At 42.6% G+C, this 20596-nt stretch overlaps 1 protein-coding gene across 1 annotated transcript in view; it reads left to right on the top strand.

Annotated features, from left to right (window-relative positions):
* The window catches only part of lars2 (leucyl-tRNA synthetase 2, mitochondrial), a 90899-nt gene that overhangs the window by 43691 nt on the left and 26612 nt on the right, over nt 1–20596 (top strand). The window contains exons 9-13 of the mRNA XM_084053774.1: nt 492–651; nt 1905–2009; nt 3090–3205; nt 4941–5224; nt 14444–14542. Of these exons, the coding sequence (XP_083909900.1) occupies nt 492–651; nt 1905–2009; nt 3090–3205; nt 4941–5224; nt 14444–14542 (764 nt within the window). The remainder of the gene's footprint in view (nt 1–491; nt 652–1904; nt 2010–3089; nt 3206–4940; nt 5225–14443; nt 14543–20596) is intronic.

Genomic DNA, 20596 nt, shown 5'->3' with positions numbered 1-20596 from the left:
ATTTAATAATAATAATGACCCCCCTGCAATACGTTTTATATGGTAATAAAGCGTATTGTAATACGTTTTATACGGTAATAAAACGTATGACGTTGCACTTGAGGCGCAAGGTAAGGCACGCAGGCCGAAAGCTGGCGCTTAAAATAAGAAATACAAAATAAAAATGAAAAAACAAATATTATTTTTACATTTTTATATATATATATATATTTTAATAAAAAGAAACAGGCAGAATAACTTTTTCTTTCATGTTCGAATCCTGTGCCATCGAACGAAGCTTCGAAAATTCATAAGCTATTTGGGTCAGCCCTATACTCTTCTCTTCTCTTCTCTCCCCTCGTCTTCTCTGGTGAGGAGACCAGGGGAATCCCTGGCTGCTGGATGATGATATTTGTCTCTGTGTGTTTCTCTCTCCCAGGTGAAGGGTGAAGGGAGACTGGGGAGACCCTGGCTGCCGGGTGATAACTTGTCTCTCGTGTTTTCTCTCCCAGGTGAAGGGTGTGGAGACCGGGGAGACCCTGGCTGCCTACACCTCCTCCCCGGAGGCTGTTTATGGAGCAGCGTACCTGGCCATCCTGCCCTCCCACCGGCTGCTCCATGGCACCAGCCCTGTGCGCTCTGCCCTGGAGGAAGCCCTACAGTCAGGCACAGGTATACTGTATATACCGTAGGCTCCAAGCACCAATGTTTTTTTTTTCCTTAAAGGGATAGTTCACCCCCAAAATGACTTTTTTTTCTAACTATTAGTCACCCCATGAAGCCTTGAATTAATAGGATTTCTTTTGTTTTCGCATTCCTGAGCCAATCATTTGATGACCGACGGCAGCTCCAGTAGGAGACAGAAAGAGTCTCCTTTGTGTCTCTAGCATCACATTATTTGCTTAGGAATGAGACAAAAACAAAGAAATCTCCATGAATTCAATGCTTCAAAGTGTGTTTGAAGCATTGATGCTTCAAATGCTTCAAAGGCCGTTTTTGGGTGAACTATCCCTTTAAGTAAAAAGTGCAATACCGCAATGCAGAAATACTCTGTTACAGGTAAATGGCTTGTATATTTGTATGGCTTGTATATTTTCCAGAATGCAGTGCTTCATGGCACCAGCCCTGAGTGCTCTGAAAGAAAGAAAGCGCTACAGCCAGGCATGCATATCGCCACTGTCGGGATGTAGTTTGGCTATTTCCGCTATTTTTAAAAGATTTTTCAAGAAGTGTAGTTTTATAAATATCTTGCCAATGAAAAGTATTAACAAGAGCTTGACTAAATAATAACAACACTGGATCCATTGGAACAGAGGTTATTTCACTTCCATATCCTGAAAAGCATTTGATTTGATTTATTTAGCACAATGTAAAAACAATTTTTAAAAAAAGTACACAGAATATTAAAGAAAAAGTGCCAGGATGAGGCAAGAAGCCCAAAGGGCTTATACGAGGCCTCTACGTATGTATAACACAATAAAAAATATGAATAGAACATGATTTGTAAACAACAAAATATAAATATATAGCATTTACAAATAACAAAAAAAAAGAAAAAACTACAACATGACTGATAATAATTAGTCAACATAGTTGACATATCAGATTTTACAGGATGTCAAATCCATAGAGCAACCAAGCAAACGGGTATTAGTTCTAGACATACAAGGTATTCACCTGACAGCGACGATATGCAGCATACATACTGCATATGTCTGGCTGTGTGTGTGTGCGTGCGTGTGTATGTGTGCGTGCGTGCATGCTGTGCCTGCGCGTGTGTGGGTGCGTGGGTGGGTGTGAGAGAGGGAGTTTTAATTGGGATTCCCTCAGGTTTCTCTCTGACTCTCTGTAGTGGGTGGTTTGTTGTCGATGCACTGCTGTCAACGGCCGCCTCTCTCACGACCCCTGACCTCTGCCCTATACAGACACGCTGACAGAGGTCACCGCCCGCAACCTGTTCACCGGCCGCGAGGTTCCCATGGTCATCTCACACAAGGAGGCGTTCGATGGTCACCTCGACACCGTAATTGGTAAGGTACATCGTGTTTGTGTGTGTTTCTGTCTGTGTACTTGCATTACTATATATTTGTGACGGTCAATTGTCCTCACAAGTATAGTAGAATTTGACAATTTTCCTGGTGCTCACAAAAAACAATGTTGTTTTATGGATTTTGGGGAGTTACAGTATACTTACAATTAGGACAATAATTCAGGTTGGGGGGGATCTACATGCTCACAATGGTTGTAGAACATTTTTGAAAAAGGTTTTCTCTGTATATGACAATTTGGACTGATATTATCTTGAGAAAAAGTCAAATAATTGCCGATATATCAGCCAGACTGATATATCTGTCTGACTATCTCTGCTGCCGCCTGTGTTGTGTTGTGTATGTGTGTGCTGTACATTGCGTGCGTGCCTTAACGTTGTAACTCCACCGGGGCAGGGGTTGTTTGCATGGAGGCGATGTTCACGAGACTGTTAACCATGTAGACACATCCCAACATGCTCAACAGCAACACCACAGGGAGTTCATGTACACCTGCGTGTACATGATGAGAGTACATGCAATCTGAACACTCACCTCTTCACAGTAGGCCTGTCACAATTATTACATAATAATCGTCTAATCGCAATTATTTGAGATAATCGCAATTATTTTACATAATCGTCATAATGGTTTCCATGTTGAAAAATGTTCATACATTTTCAAATACTTAAAAAAAAGCAGAAATAGCTGATCTACAAGTGACGTGTTGTAAAAAAATATTTAGACAAATGCTAGGTTCATTGTTTACCTGGTATCCTTTAGTTTCAATGTGCAGATAATTATATTGTGTGTGTGTGTGTGTGTGTGTGTGTGTGTGTGTGTGTGTGTGTGTGTGTGTGTGTGTGTGTGTGTGTGTGTGTGTGTGTGTGTGTGTGTGTGTGTGTGTGTGTGTGTGTGTGTGTGTGTGTGTGTGTGTGTGTGTGTGTGTGAGAGTTAGGCTTACAATTAGGAAAAGTTTCAATTCAGGGTTGTGTATTTGTCCGAGCCCCCTATGGGGGTCCTGGAATCGGGGGAACCGGTAATGTAGATGATGTGGTGTTTTGTGTTGTGTTGACTGGTCAGGTATCCCAGACAGCAGCGAGGAGGACATGAGTGTGGCCAGCAGGCTGGGTCTGAGCTGGACCTCCGTACTGAAGCTCCAGGAAGACCAGACCTGCACTCTGCTCAACTCTGATGAGGTGTGTATCATCCTCAACACACTGACTAGTCTAGAACACTGGTACTGATGAGGTCTGCATCATCCTCAACATACTGACTAGTCTAGAACACTGGTACTGATGAGGTCTGCATCATCAACACACTGCACTGACCTCTACAACAGGCAATGCTAAAAAGGTGTGTCTTAAGATTTCTTTTGAAACGGTCCATGGATTCAGAGAGCCACAGGTTCACTGGCAGTCTGTTCCACTTTGTAGGACCATAGTAGCTGAAGGCTGCTTTTCCGTGCCTTTTAGTTCTAGTTTTATCCTCTGGAACATTTAAGAGACCAGTGCCAGAGGACCTGAGAGCTCTTCCAGAGAGCATTGCAGATAAATAGGCTGGTGCATTTCCATGTAGTGATTTAAAAAACAATAAAAGGACCTTAAAATCAATTCCCAATCAGTTCCCATTTGTACACTCTCTGAGTTAAATAAGCACTGAGGATTTTAAAGGATAGCTTGGGATTCCAGTAATAGTAATAGCTCAGGGATTCTTAACCTTGTTAATTTCAAGGACCCCCAGTTTGACATGCATTAGGCCACGGACCCCCTTTTAACACAAATGTTTTGTGTCTGGGACCCCAATCTATCTGCAATCTTCAAAAATCCTCTGTGGTAATTTAACTCTGAGAGTGTACAAATGCAACCAAATGGACTCTTATCGGGTCCATTTGGTTGCAATTCCTACACTCTCAGAGTTACAGACCCATAAAGGGTCCATTTGGACCCCCAGGTGGTCCCCAGACCACACGTTGATAACCAGAGGCACAGAACAAACCAGTGAATTACTTGATGCTTAATGGTTAAACTGTGACCTGACATAACCCCACTAATTAATTATAGATAAAGAGCCATAATTGCGATGGGATAATGACTTTGTACATCCTCCTGCCCTCGTCCCTGTCCGTCCCATGGTGGGAAGTAACTGAGTACATTTACTCACAACACGTTCTGTACTTTATTTTAGGTACTTTCATTTTAGAGTATTTCCACAATTATTTTTTTTACACTTATGCTCAACCTCACCTCTGAGGCAATTATTATACTTTTTTACTCTACTACAGTTTTACATTACAAAACATACATTAACCTTAAGGAGAAATCTACCGAGGTGGAACGGAAGCGGCGTTAAGCCTTCATCAGAGCAAGTTAAAACGTTTTCAACTGGCTCTGATGACGTCTTAAAGGAGTAGTTCAAAAATCTCCATGAATTCAATGCTTCATGGTGTGTGTAATTGATAGAAAATAAGTCATTTTTAGGGTGAACTACTTCTTTAACGCCCAAATGTGTCAGATTAAAGAAATTGGTTAACTGACTGACTGTCTTACAACCTTTTATTTAGGAGTGCCGCTTCCTTCCACCTCGGTGGATTCGTTCTTATTGAGTTCATCTTTTTAACTGAGCATGGCCAAGGAAGGCAAACCGAGGACGCTCACCTGGCTCCAGTTTTACATACATTAACCATACTTTCCTACTTTGCATATTCAGAAATAGCCGATCTACAAGTAGCTATGCAATTCTTTGACAAAGTTCGACAAATTCTGCATAACGAGTACATTAATACTTTAGGTATTGCAAGGTGTTTTGGTATATAAGTTTAATATTTAGGACTTTTACTTGTAACAGAGTATTTCTACATTGTTGTATTGCTACTTTTACTGAAGTAAAAACGACAAACTGAGTAGTTTTTCCACCACCACTGTCCCTGTGTAGTTCACCGGGCTGAGCAGAGAGCAGGCGTTTGACTCCATTACCCAGAGGGCTCGGGAGAGGGCGGCGGGCGGCCACCTCACCAGCAACAAGCTCAGGGATTGGCTGATTTCCAGACAGCGGTACTGGGGCACGCCCATCCCCGTGGTGCATTGCGGGTCTTGCGGTCCCGTGGCCGTCCCCGAAGAGGAGCTCCCCGTCACCCTGCCGAAGATGGCCTCTCTGAAGGGGAAAGGAGCCTCGCCTCTGGAGGAGGCACACGACTGGGTCAACTGTACCTGTCCCAGGTGAGGAGGACAGCCGTTCTATAGCACGATTTTAAAGTCCTGGTGAAATGGCCTTTTCTGTCATTTTATTTTGAAGTTTCAGTCTGAAACGGTAGCCTGTACGTTTCTGAACGAATCGGAAGGTCCCATCCCCGCTTTGGCTATGGGAAGACATTAGCCAGAGAATGCTATGTTTACTGACACATTTAATCATTTTATACTTTCAATTTGTTTTTAAAATAAATAGCAGATCCACAAGCTGTATGCTTGTGGATCTGCTATTTCTGCTATTTTTGGAAAATGTTTGTATTAGCATATTTCCACATGGAAACGATTATGACGATTTTGTGAAAATAATTGCAATTATCTCAAATAATTGCGATTCGGCGATTATGTCACAATAATTGTGACAGGCCTAGCGGAGCCCCCCATCTTCTTTCATCTGACACAATCTGAGACCCCCACATGTCCACGCACAAAGGTTCTTTCACCATGCCTCCTATGAAGGATGGACAGCATGACAATACAGACATGTCATACCGTACGTTCAACCAACGTCTCTCTGAGTCTTCCTCCTCCTCTCTCTATACTGTCTGCTTTTCTCTCAAGAGGGTTAGAGGACGGAAACGGGTCCATATGGATCCTGCTGTGAAAATTGACAGCTTTACAAGAACACACAGAGCACCGAGAGAGAGGGCGAGTGTGAACTGCCAGATTGTCCCGACACAAATTATGTAATGAGTGGCAGCTGTGAACGCATGAGATGATGATGAGGATGATGGGTTGAGGTTACATAAGCAGCTGCAACCTGACACGCACGCGCCTGCACACATGCATGCATACACGCACACATGTGCAAAGGTTGCAGGCAAAGTGGGCGCGTGCACACACACAGACACACACACACACACAGACACACACGCACACACCGGCGGTGAGTCATGGCTGAGAAAGTGGTGTAAAATGTCCGTGTGAAAAGGTGGCATCGGCCTTATTAACCCATTCAATCCGGGAACGCATCTGTGTCATTTTAAGATTTCTGTGGCTATTCAAAAAATAGCAGATATACAAGCTCTACAAGCTCATAGATGAGAAAAAATTGCACATTTTGTGCAAGTCTTTGAATATATATATTTTTTAAAGCGAACATTTGTAACTCAAATTTTTGCTTCCTAACAAAAAAATATATATATATATATGTTGCTATAATGTGGTTCTCAAACTTTTTCATGCCAAGGACCTCCCAAAATTATGTATCTGGCCGGGCCGGGGGCCCCCATCGAACCCATACGCTTGAAAAAAAATATATATTCAAAGATTTTCCCCCAAAAAATCGAGATAAAAATGTAATAATAATAGCATATCTTGTAGATCTGCTATTTTTTTAATTTGCCAAAGAAATCTAAGAAATGACACAGATGCGTTCCCGGTCCTAATGGATTAAAGGCAGCGTCTCCCTCGGTGTCAGAGCGGGGTGGGGGATTCCCTCTCTGAATAAGACTAATCACTGCCATGACTCCAGGTTGATTACAACAATAAGACCACACACACACACACACACACACACACACACACACACACACACACACACACACACACACACACACACACACACACACACACACACACACACACACACACACACACACCGTGTTAACTCACTCCTCCACAAAGCCTGATGATCACATCCATCAGAAACCTTGTAGGGCAGAAACCTTGTATCTCCATATTTAAATTGTATCTCCCTGCTTTGTTGCACTATCACGCAGAAGTAGAAAAAAATTGCTGATCTACAAACTCGCATCGTGAGCTTGTAGATCTGCAAATTCTTTTTTTGCTATTTTTGAAAATGTTCCCATTTCCTGAAAATTAACGCTTTTGGACATACAAGGTTTATACCGACATCGACGATAGGTATACTATACAGTTATCTCCTCTCTCTCTCTCTCTCCTAAGTGCCAGTGGAAATGTGTTGTTTTCGTCGGACTACAGCCAATTAAAGTATAACCGGAACACGCAGGAAGAGTTTGATGAGACGGGGGAAGATGGAGTTTTTAGGAAGTCATTTCCTGTGTGCTGACCTGGTCTCCGGTCCTCTGCACTGTCTGTGAATTGTGTCGCCAATTGAACTCCCATCTCAGATTATCCCGGCCGTGAAAGGCCAAGCAGCTGTTTGCTGGAGCAAGGCCAGATCTGTTCCATGCACTTGATCTCTTTCTCTCCCCCCCCCCCACACACACACACACACACACACACACACACACACACACACACACACACACACACACACACACACACACACACACACACTCATAATCAGTCAAAAATCATTCAGGTTTTCAGCAGAGTGGGCAGCTGCTTCCACATCTGTTGAAGAGCCTTTTGCCCCTCCGTGGCTAATCCCATGAGAAGACACGCGCACGTACACACACACACACACACACACACACACACACACACACACACACACACACACACACACACACACACACACACACACACACACACACACACACACACACACACACACGACAATACAGAAACCTACACTTTCAGAAGCATAAACTTGCATAAACTCACAAACATTTCCTAAGTACTGTACACATCCAGGTCTGCTTTACTGTAGAGATTATGCTTTCTTGAGAGACACAACACACACACACACACACACACACACACACACACACACACACGCACACGGTACATTTGTCTCAGGTTTGGTTCTTAGTTGAGACGTAAGCCTTTCTTTCCCTGGGCTCTGAAAGCAGCCAATTCCAAAGTCGTTCAGTAGAGGGAACACATTGTTTGGTTTAATCTATAATCTTTAATCGCTTAAGCCCGCTATGTGCTTGAGTTGGCCCGGGGTCCGCCAGGGGTCCGTACTAGATCTTCTATTTGTCGCCGGATGTGTGACTATTCTGGCATTCATACATATTTCGCATTTGTAACATTTTCAAAAATAGCATATGTACAAGTGCGCAGAGATGAGTTATCAGACTACGGTGTAAAAATGATGAGTGAGTCTGCATTTGTGACTGCAATGGTTTATTCTTTAGTTTGTGAGCCAGGAGGGAGAAGGGTCCGGGACGTGTGTAGTGTTTGAGGGAAGGTTCAAACAGGCTTCCAGTGTTTGCTGATCTAAGTGAGAGGGAAGGGGTGTAGGGTTTAGTTTAGTTTTTTTTTTTTTTTTTTGCACATTGTTAAAAATAAATAGAAACTATACATATCAAAGAAAACAAGTTGCTGTGCGAGGAAAGGAAGAAGCCGGCAGGCTTATTTGGAATCCTTACCTTAATGGAATAGGTTATTAAATAACTTAGATTAAAAGTCAATAAGAACAATACAAAGTAATACAAGTTTTCAAGCGGAGCAGCAGTGCAATAAATAAATAAATACACAACAACTGCACAAAAGAAGAAAAAGACAAAAAAAAACATTTGTAAAGATTATACATCAGAAGTACATCATATGGACTAGGACTACAGTGAAGAAGAAATATAGCTTTTTTTGGATGTTTCTTAAATATTGGGAAGGATAGTGATGAGAGCCCCACACCTGAGGGCCTCTAAATGTGATGAAAGATGTTTATAAGTACGGCAAAAAGGTAAATTAAAATCATCATTTTGCCTTGTGGTGTAGGAGTGAATGTCAGAAGTAACACACACAAAAAAAAAGAAGAAAAGAATAGGGAATGTCTTCTTTGCATCGTTTAAATTTGAACATAAATAAACAGGATTAAAAACATTTACCTTATCTATACAGTAGGCAATAATGAATATTTAATAAAAAGAGGTACAGATGGCTCATGTCTACTTGACTTTGAAATAATTCTCAAATACCTCTTTTGAATGATCATTAATTCATTAATAGGGTTCAATCACGTGCTGAAGGTTTGAGGTGCCATGCCCTTGACTGCCTTGTAGGCCAGCACCCAGTGTTTTGTTCTGGGTGCAGGCCTGAAGGCAGTGAAGGGATTTGGGACAAATTGGAAGGGTTTGAGACCAGGCACGCCGTGGTATTCAGGATAATTTGGAGGGGCTTCAGTCAGTATGCCGGGAGGCCATTAAGGAAGGAGTCTAGAGTTCTCAAATTCTGCCCGACCCAACGTTTTCGGGCCGAACAAACATTTATGCTAATTAGTCAGGCCAGTTTAGTATTTTATTTTATCTATCTAACTATTTTTGTATTTATCTTGGTTTGGTTCTTAACTCTTACTCGTACCTGTAACCTCTCCTGTGTGCCATTCGCTGTTGCTCCTATGATGACACGTGGATTTATCTCTTGTCTTATCTTATTCCTTGTGCATTTTCTTTTTTCTCTCTTAATTTAGCATTTGTGACGGAAGGCAGGAGGTGAGTGGGGGGGGGGTTATAATCCAGTGTGAAGTAGCACCTGCCTTTCAAAATATTAACCCCACTACACCTTAGCCTTGTTGCTAGGCAACCTGTTGCCTTTACTTCCTCCCCATCACCCTTGACACGGATCAGCTCGGCGGGCGATCAAGTGGGGGGTGGGGGTCACTGGTGGGAGTAGGTTGCGAGAAAATTTACATAGTCTCTGTCGGGTGGAAACCTCATATGTCCAAAGCTGATCCAAAACTGATTCATGTGTCATTATTACTGTATATGGAAAAAATGATCCTGAGTTTTGAACATGTTCAAAAATGTTCAAAAGTAGTGAAAATAGCAGATATACAAGCTGTAGATCGGTAATTATTTTGATACATTTGTGTGACACTATCATATGACAAAGTATTAAACGGGGCATTAATTTATGAAAAAAAGCATAAAACGATAGTGTGAACCTCATATGTCCAAAACTGTTACTTTTCAGGATTCAAATTTAAAAAATTGCAAAAGTAGCAGATCTACAAGCTCAAAACGAGCTTCTGCTACTTTTGAAAACACTAAATTAAAATGTGGAAATAAGAGGTTTCTGCCCGACAGTGACCATATATTTGCCTGTGTGAGGGGAATGGTATACTGTAGGTCAGCCACAGATGAATACTATAGAGACAGACAGACAGACAGACAGACAGACAGACAGACAGAAAGATAAGCGGTATATCTCATTATAGACTCAGCTAATGTCAGGATGTCAGTTGGTTTTGCACATATGGGAGCAGATCTCAGCACTGACTTAATGGCTGGGAGGAGGCTTTCTGTTCTATTGAGACTCATTACAGTCTCACAGGCACTCAACTCTGTTAAGTGTGCGGAAGGAATTTTCCGATTTGCCGACGATGGGGAAAGAAGAAAAAAAAAATGTAAAGAATTATTTCGATTGATGCTAGCGATTGACCAACACATGGCTGCTAATATGCAGACGCTTGTTCCCATGTTTATTTTTATTCTCGAACCACAAATATTAAGTAAGTGATTTAGATGGCATGCTTTTTTTAGACAGATGCTAAGTTCCTTGTTTTACCTGGTATTCTAGTTTCTCTGAGGCACGATTACACTGTTCTCTCTGTGCTCCATGTGATTATTTTGTTGTTTATTGACTTTGTGTTCATGCTTACTCTGCTTATTCCAATCTCACACTTTAAAGTCGCTCTGGATAAGAACATCTGCCAAAAGGCCTAATACGTAAATTGTAAATTTGACTCCCCACCTTCCTCTTCTTTGGTCTCCATCTATTGTGTCCGTCCCTCAGGCTGTGAAAGCACCGTGAACAGATAACGCGTTGTGTGCACTGAGCGAGTCTGCTGTTTTAATTTGGATAAACTGGGGGAGTTGTTGGAGCGCGGGGCTGTCGTTTCCAACACAAACACGCAAACAACGTGTGAAGCCGGTCGCCAGGCGAGGCCTCGCCGGCCGGTTAGCCCCTGTTGGCACAGCTGGTGATCAGGGCACGGGAAACGGGGATTTGGTGCCAGGCTGGCATCGGCTGGCCGTATCGACAGGGACGTGACCTCCACAGGATCCAGATGGACTCTGTTTCACTCGTCCTGTCTGTCTCTCTCTCTATCTCACTCTCTCACTCTCATATCTCACACTCACAGGGGCGGCAGTGGCTCAGGGGTAGAGTGGCCGCTTGGGAACCGGAAAGTTCCCAGTTCGATCCCGGGCTCCCCCAGAGTCAGTGTTGAAGTGTCCTTGAGCAAGACACTGAACCCCTAATTGCTCCCGATGAGCAGGCTGGTGCCTTGCATGGTTTCCTCCGCCATCGGTGTGTGAATGTGTGTGCGAAGGGGTGAAAGTAATGCACAATCATTGTAAAGCACCTTTTAATGAAGGCGCTATTTAAATGCACCATTTACCATTTATCTCACGCACACGCACACAATCACACAAAAACCATAGGCCACTTCTCCAGAGGAATATGAGCTGGAATAACTATGCAATCATTAATTTTTTCCCACTCATTAGTTATTCTGTTATAGATTTTGTGCTGCTCATTTCCTCTGTCTCTCTTTCCGATCTTCTCTCCCGCCTATGTTGCTGTCTCTCTTTCTCTCTCCTTCTCTCTCTCTCAATCCTCTCTCTCTCCCCCTCCCCCCTCTCTCTTTCCTCCTCAATTCAATACAACATTATTGTCCACACGCACGAGGGGGAAAAGATCCCCTTGGGGATGATAATACATGGATAGACATATCAGTAAATCACATTGGAGCCATTGAAAACACAGCATTTTGGAAAGGTTAAAAGGACACCAGCGTCAGACCATCCTGATGGCTCCATTTGATCTGATAGTTGTGTGCAGGAAAATGCATCTGGGGGCGAGGAGGATAATTAAATGCACTTGAAGGAAATTCTTTCTTATATAAGTTCTCAGTAGTTGTCAGTGGCAACCTGTAGTGTCTTCCACTAGTGTTGTGACGTCCGCGTCTCCGCGAGCGATTAGCTTGAAGGGATTCGTTCTCCTTGGTGAACGGGGACGAACGAACGAACTCGGTCGCTTCCTTTAGAAGTTGTCGTTCCTCCAGTATTAACATTTTCCGTGTGGTAAAGCCTGGTGACACCACGTTCAGTCAGTGAGTGGCAAAATGCAAGATTTTGATTGGCTGAAGAGAGATGTTCCTCTTTTTCGTCGTGCTGCAAACTTTTTTTTGTGAACAGGAACAAAATGACATGCTTCACTGAAACGAACGGTAATTCCCACCACTGTCTCCTACGCCGTTGAAATACTGGGAGCACACGGGTCCATTTGGTTCCATTTGAATTCCATTTTAAATGAACACAGCATTGTACTGTTCAGAGTCTAGCAACTGGTACGGAGGAAAGGGGATGTTTAGCTTCATCTACTGTGTGACTCTTTGTGTTGTGGTCTGAATACATACAGTACAGCAGTGGTTTTCAACCCTTTTCATATCAAGGACCATTATTTATTGGGCATTTGAGCCACGTACCACCATTTGATGAGATTTAGACTCTCAGACCCAAGACTTAGAATATTTTGTTATCGTCTGATAAGATTTTGTCCACAATTCCATGCTGTATTGATGTCGGTAACTTTGTAGAGATAACAGGCAAACGTTGATCAAAATAACAATTCTTTAATTAAATAATGCAGATGTTTAACTCATTCTGTGCCACATGACGTCAAAGACGTCACGTGGCCTGACGCCCCGTGCGCCACATGACGTTTTTTTTTTTGGAAAAACATGTTCAGAACCCAAGTATGAAGATTTGTGCTCCATTCACTCTTTGTTTAACTTCTTACTTAAAAAGGCTGTATCTCGGCTCCTGAGCACTTTTTTTTTTACAATGAATTTTGACTGTGGCACTCAGAGCCAAAATTCCATAAATAAGCTTGGCATTGAATGAGTTAACAATAATGTTACTCTTGAGAGCGTAAAAGGAAATCAAATGGACCCGTAAGGGTCCATTTGATTTTGTTTTACACTCTCAAGAGTTAAATATCTATAAGGGTCCATTTGGTTACCAACTCTCCATCATTTAGCTGGGGACCACTTGGAACCCCCACAAGGACCACTGGTGGTCCCCGGACCACTGGTTGAGTACCACTGCAGTACAGTACAAGTCTCCCAGCTGACACTGTTCCTGCACTATTTTGCACGCTAAGAATGAAAAGGGCTTTATTTACTGTACTACTCATACAGGTACAAGCAGTGAAATGTCAGTGGGACATTTTCCACAGAGACTGTGCTAACACCACCATACAATGTTATATAATCATAAAGCAAACAATACTGGATGTAATGGAATAAACCTACAAATAAGGGAAACTCATATCGTTGCTGTCGGGCAGAAACCTCTTATGTCCATATTTTATTTTTATATATATTTTATTGTTGTAAATTAACCCTACTTGATCATACTACAGTGTCACACCAAATCATCAAAAATAGCAGATCCACAAGCTCAAAAGCGACGCGGCTTGAGCTTGTAGATCTGCTACTTTTGCTATTTTTTTTTAATCCTGAAAAGTAACAGCTTTGGACATATGAGGTTTCCACGCGACAGACGATATATGGATAGATAAGATAGAAATCACATTAAAGTACAGGTTAGAACAGCAGGCACTGTGTAATGGAGCTCTTAAGATAAGTACAATATGAGATATTTAGCAGGAGTGGGAAATGTGCAAGAAGCACTAGACATGCATCTATACATCAAAATCACTTATCTATTGTGTTCACCACTCTGGCTATAGCAGGAATGAGGCTTTTCTACCGCAGAGTGGGCAGCTGCTCCCATTATTCCATCTGTTGAAGAGCCTTTTGCTCTTCTCTGGCTAATCCCATGCACGCACGCACACGTGCACACGTGCACACAGACTTTCAGATGATTTTCAAACAAATTGTTAATAATGCAGCTCAAGTATTACAATAAACTAGGGTGTTGTTGATTTTCTTCTAATTGGATAGAAATGTCCACTGGGACTCAATAATGATCAACTGAGTTTCATTTGTTTCATACCTACTTATACTGTATCTCCCTTAGGCAGAAAGACTTTTAAAGCCATACTATGATGTGTGTTATTACAGCTTGGCCACAAGCTGTCAATAAACAGACGCTGCAACTAGTCCTAGAACAGTTAAGCTGCCTGATGGTCGAATCTGGGATTGCAAGACGTCCGCATTTAAAACGCTACTGCGCGTGCGTCTATCATCTGAAACCCTATTGTGTGCCTGCTCGGTGCTGCAAGTCTTCCGCATTTGGAATTAAGACAGACACAGATGCACTTGTTTTCTTTATATTGGTAGCCAAGCTATAAATTACATTTCAGTCTTGTACGCAAACTGAGACTCTTGTCTCTCTGTTTCTATTGCAGATGTAAAGGGCCAGCCAGGAGGGAGACGGACACAATGGACACGTTCGTGGACTCAGCCTGGTATTATTTCAGATACACGGACCCCCACAACCAGGACAGGTACGAACCCCCCCCCCCAAAATCTTCCCATAGGTGTAGCCTGACTTAAAGCAGTGGTTCCACAAGCTTATTGTCCTTGGAACCCCCCTTCTTACATTTGACAAAATCTCCCCCCCCACACACACACACACATACACACACATGCATGCACTTGTGTTGGAACTTGAGTGGCGCAGTGTTAAAGTGGCTGCCCACCACTTTGTGGAGGTTGTGGGTTCGAATCCCAAAAAAATATTATTTGAAAAAGTCATCGATAGTAAATGGTGCATTTATATAGCGCCTTTATCCAAGGCGCTTTACATAGATTGTGCATTACCTTCACCCATTGGTACCAACCTGCTCACAGGGAGCAATTAGGGGTTCAGTGTCTTGCTCATGGACACTTGAGGACACTAACTCTGGGGGAGCCCGGGATCGAACTGGTTACCTTCCAGTTCCCAAGCAGCCACTCTACCTCCTGAGCGACTGCCGCCCCGTAATCGATAGTAATCGATAATGGCTAAGGAGATAATGGACCAGTCCTATACTCTCCAGTTCTCCCATCCCTTTTGTTTTATTCATTCACGGCAAGGGGAAAAGGGGGATAAACGTGAATCTATATGGGAGAAGCATTTCCCCCAGTCAACATGAATGTTGAGTGGAAGATTGCGAATGAGTACAGGAGAAGACATCTGGAAATGTGTATATTTATCTACATTGAAATACCTGGGTATGTGTCTCCCTTGCCTCCTGCCAGCTGCCCCTGCTTTCATATGCAATAAATAGCCTGTTTGTTCAAACAGGCTATCATCAGAGTGTGTTTCCTGATGCGTTTCAGAGGGAATCAAAGATTGATTTTCACTCCTTCTTTTAAGTCGTCACTGTCTGTCGGGTGCAAACCCTGTACTGTATGTCCAAAACCATTTTTCAGGAAATGGAAAAACGAAACCTGTGTTCCAATGGGTCCAGTGTACCGTATTTTCCGCACTATAAGGCGCATCTGACTATAAGGCGCACCTTCAATAAATGTATTATTTTCATATATAGGGCACACCGCATTATACGGCGCATCCGCACTATAAGGCGCACTGACGGTGCGCACTGCGCCCTATAGTGCGGAAACCAAGGGAACCAATATTGATTCATATAATATAAGGCGCATCGGATTATAAGGCGCATCCGCACTATAAGGCGCACTGACGGTGCGCCTTATAGTGCGGAAAATAGTAGTTATTATTTAGTCACAAGCTCTTGTTGACAATTTTCATTGGTTATATTATGTATAAAAGCCACAGACAGACTTAACCACTTTCACTATCAAAATGTTAAGTAGCGAAAATACCAGATCTAAATGCAAATTTTTGCTGTCGCGTGGAAACCTCATATGTCCAAAACTGTTACTTTTCAGCGTTCAAATAAGAAAACTGCAAAAGTAGTAGATCTACAAGCTCGAAATGCGCCGAGTCGCGTTTCGAGCTTGTAGATCTGCTTCTTTTGAGGCATTTGTGTGACGCTGTAGTATGATCAAGTAGGGCATCCATTTACGAAACAACACAAAGTTAAAATATGGAGATAAGTGGTTTTTGCAGCAACATCATGCTCGTAAATTGGCTATTTCTGCTACTCATGTGCGACACTTGTATGATGAATTTGGTTATTCATTTACGAAAAAAAAATATAATATAAGGTTTCTGCACAGCAGCGAGAAAATGAAGGGGAATGGAAGGCGTGAGAGTGGCTGCATCTGTTTTCACACTTAAAAAATGCTTTTATTTTTGGCCTTTCAATCTGAAGTACATGAGAACCATCACACTCAATCCCCGTCTTTACCCCTCCCTCTGCACACATTAGTATATCTTTGCTGTCGACATAAAGTAACCACGTATCTCCATATTTGTCTCCGCCAGGCCCAAAGGCATGGCCGAGACTATGTTTTGCACCCTGTCCGTCCGTCCGTCCTTGTGTCCGTCTGTGAACAGCTAATCTCCGGCACGGTTGGCTTGATCGCAGCGAAACTGTGCACACACCCTCCCTGGATGCCAGAGCTGAACCTCTGCCCCACATTTTTCAAATGGGCCTGTTATAGTGCCACCAGGAGGCCAACACATTTTGATGGTACGCCTACAGATGTTGTCCAAACAGTCATTAAACAAAACAGGTCTTTCAGATTTTTCATATTCCATCCTGATTGGCTAAGATTGGCTCCCAAAGTTTGCAGGAGTGCTCTATTTTGAACAAAATGAAAATGAACACAGCGTGCTATTTCTGTGAAATTGTGCATGCGCAAATCAGCCTCATGGTGGCGCTATAACACTGATCTGCATAAAACTTTGTATGCACACTCCCTAGAGGCTTAAGAAAAAGCTTTGGCCCAAATTTTTCACATCTGCCTTTTAGCGCCACCACGAGGCCGACTTATGTAAAACACAATTTTTGATATTACTCCTTCAGATTTTATCCAAATTTCACGCAAATCGGTATGATCTCTATAGTCATGTGATCAAAACGGATCTGGTAGATATTTCATATTCCATCCTGATTGGCTAAGATTGACATCTAAAGGAGTGGCCAGTTTTGAAGAAAATGCCGCAAATCAGCGTCCGATCAAACTTTGCTCGCAGTTTTGTGATTGCACAAACAGTCCTTCACACACACATCCTTGTAAAAGTTATACTCAAACACATTGCACACACTGGTCTTTCCTTGTGTCCTTTCACATCGATCCATCCTGCTTTGTCACATTCACACAGTACACACACACACACACACACACACACACACACACACTATTTACTAACCTTTTAACTAAAAGCTGAAAATAGCAGATGTACAAGCGCATCACAGGATGACATGCTGTGAGAAGAAACAACCATAAAACAACCATTTCTTTTTGCGGAAACCGAGCAAATGGTCCTCGCCATGTCTATTCCTCAAATTCTTCAATACTTGTGGAGACTTTTAGCGCCTTGCAAGTATAGTAATACACACGCACGCGCACGCGCACACACCCAGCGTTCCATTCCCTGCCATTATACAGATGATAAAGCCATGACAGTCACCTGCAGGGATGCTGCTGATACCCAGAGCAGAACCACAAAAGAGATTAATTTCCCGGCAGTGGCCTGACCTCGCTGTAAAGCTGCTTTAAGAGAGGGGGTGTGGCGGGGGGGGGGGGTTCTGCTACCCAGCGTTGCTTTTTCTTTCTGTTCTCTCTGCCGCTCAGATTATGACACAACAGAAAAAGCCAATTTGTCGCTGTCGAGTGGAAACCTCGTATACTGTTTGTCCATAGACGTTCCTTCCTTGTTTATTATTATTTGTTTAACCCATTAAGGCCCGAGGTTCCGATTCTACAAAATGTCTTCTAACTCCTAACAGTTTAAAAAATGTTGCTATGTCAGTGGTTCTCAAACTTTTTCATGTCAAAGATCTCAAAATGTTTTGTTCCAGCGACCCCCAGAAGCAAAGGTTTGAGTTACAAATGTTCGCTTTAAAAATATGTATATTCAAAGATTTGCACAAATTATTTTCATTATTTTTGCGTGACACCGTTGTACAACAAAGTATAACATTCTGATGCGTTGTTGACAACTAATCTTTCCTCCACACACACACACACACACACACACACACACACACACACACACACACACACACACACACACACACACACACACACACACACACACACACACACACACACAGACAGACAGGGGGTAGTGTAAGGTGTCACGCTGAGATAGGAGGCTGTCATGAAAAGCATCATTAAGTCCAGTCCCCCTGCGAGTCAGGATAACGGTATTTCATCTGGCCTGTTCTCATCCTGCACAGGAATGCCACGCACACCAAAGTCCCTGTAGTGGTGCCGGGCTGCCGGCCCACGGCTTTGAATGATCCAAATGATAGTCTTCAAGAGACAAGAAGGTGGCCCGGCTTGGCCACCAGCACACACATGGTAGCCAAAGTGACAATATTGTATTCTGGACGCAGAGCAATGAAAACCAACGTTTTGACAGCTAACTGCCTTCTTCAGGGTACAGTATGCAGTGGCGTGCACAGACATTTTGAGGGGCAGGTGCTCAAGTAAATTATACTTTTTTTTGTTGACTTGGTCTGCTCTTTTTTCCCTCTACACCTATACCTCTTTGCCAAAAATAGCTGATCTACAAGCCCACAACGCCTCGCGCTGCGAGGCGTTGTGGGCTTGTAGATCAGCTATTTTTGGCTAAAGTTCTCCTCAGAAAAGGGATGCTAGGTTTCAAGTGGTTATGGTAAAAAGAAAAATCATATCACATAAAGATTTGGCGGACCCCCTGTAGTAACTCTGAGGACCCCCTGTTGAAGACCCCTGCTGTAAACTGAAAAAAAAAAAAAAAAACTTTTTTTTCTTCTGGTCAAGAGGGCAAAGGGCAGGTGCTCTAGCTCCACCTAGAGCCTATCTGTGCACGTCCCTGGTCTTCAAGAGACAAGAAGGTGGCCGGCTTGGCCACCGCACACACACATGGTAACCAAAGTGACAATATTTTATTCTGGACGCAGAGCAATGAAAACCAACGTTTTGACAGCTAACTGCCTTCTTCAGGGTACAGGTATGTTCCTGAAGAAGGCAGTTAGCTGCCGAAACGTTGGTTTTCATTCCTCTGCGTCCAGAATAAAATACCTTCTTGTCTCTTGAAGACTATCATCTGTTCACATCCTTACACAGTCTGTCCTCAAACAGCTGGCCTGTTCTCATCATCCTCACACAGCGTTGTGAGCTTGTAGATCTGCTATTTTCACTAGTTTGGGTCCGGGGCAAACGTCTAATTTGTCTTTTGGGTCTCGACTCGAGCTAAAAGTTTTGGGAACCACTGGGCTAATTGAAAATAGCTGATCTACAAGCTCACAACGTCTTGCACCGCAAGGCGGCGTGAGCTTGTAGATCTTCCATTTTCACTAGTTTTGTGCGACACTCTTGTATGATGAACCACGAGGGTATTAAGTTAGGGAGAAAAGTAGCAAGTTGAAGTATGGAGATATCTGCCCCAACAGCAGCGATATATATTTATATATGAAGTTTTTTGTATGAAAGTGAAACACACACTGAGTTTTTTTCTTTGCTGGAGTATTTAAACATTTTTATACTTTACTTCTACACCACTAGATCTCAGAGGCAAATATTGTACTTTTTTACTCCACTACAATTATTTGAAAACTTTAGTCACTAGTTACTTTGCAGATTTAGATTATATACATTGTACCACTTCAGCCCGATTTTAAATTTTGGCTATCTGCTTGTAGATCTGCTATTTTCAAAAGATTTTTATACATTTTATACTCTTGAAAACATGTGAAATGGGACATTTCATCCATAATGAGTACTTTTACTTTTTTAAGTAAGTATATTTTGAAGCCAATACTTTTGTACTTTTACTCAAGTGAATTTGGAATACCAGACTTAGTTAATGCTGGGCTTGTGTCTGAACAGTTCACTTTCCATTCTCATTCTGTGTTGGATTAAGTGTGCCCCCTAGAGGCTCCATACGGTATATCTCTGCAGTCGGGCAGAAACCAACCATGTAACCAAGTGTTTTGACTGTATACATTGTCAGATACTTGCATGTGTCCTTATGTTATCATCACTTTACCCAAATACAGCTCAAGTGGAGTTAGGAGGTTTTTGACCGTTGAATGTGTTTTGTCCATCATTGATTAGAATGACTAAATCCTCACGCTTTAAAAAAATATATATACTAGACCATACCCGGTCGGCGCAGCCGTGGGGGGATATACGCACATGATCTGGCAACCCGGGAGGCAGTTTGTCCCATAGCTGGGCAGCCGCAGCTATGGGACGACATTCTTTGACACAAAAACGCTAATAAGAAGCTGAGATTTGATGAAATTGAAAAACGGGCTTCACAGTTAAGTTCAGATGGTAATGGTCAATGGCTGTGTGCAAAATCAGAGCAATTGGTCCAGCCAGTGAGGAGAACCGGGTGTCTTCACTCACCACTACAGAGGTTACTAGAATTATAGTAGGATATTCAAAGATTCAAATTTTCACGATTTAACAAAAATAGCAGATCTGCTATT

This window comes from Gymnoscopelus microlampas, assembly GCF_963454915.1.
Source record: "Gymnoscopelus microlampas genome assembly, chromosome: 3".
Classification (NCBI taxonomy): domain Eukaryota; kingdom Metazoa; phylum Chordata; class Actinopteri; order Myctophiformes; family Myctophidae; genus Gymnoscopelus; species Gymnoscopelus microlampas.
The sequence above is the reverse complement of the archived record's forward strand: the minus strand, read 5'-3'. Positions and strand labels throughout refer to the sequence as shown.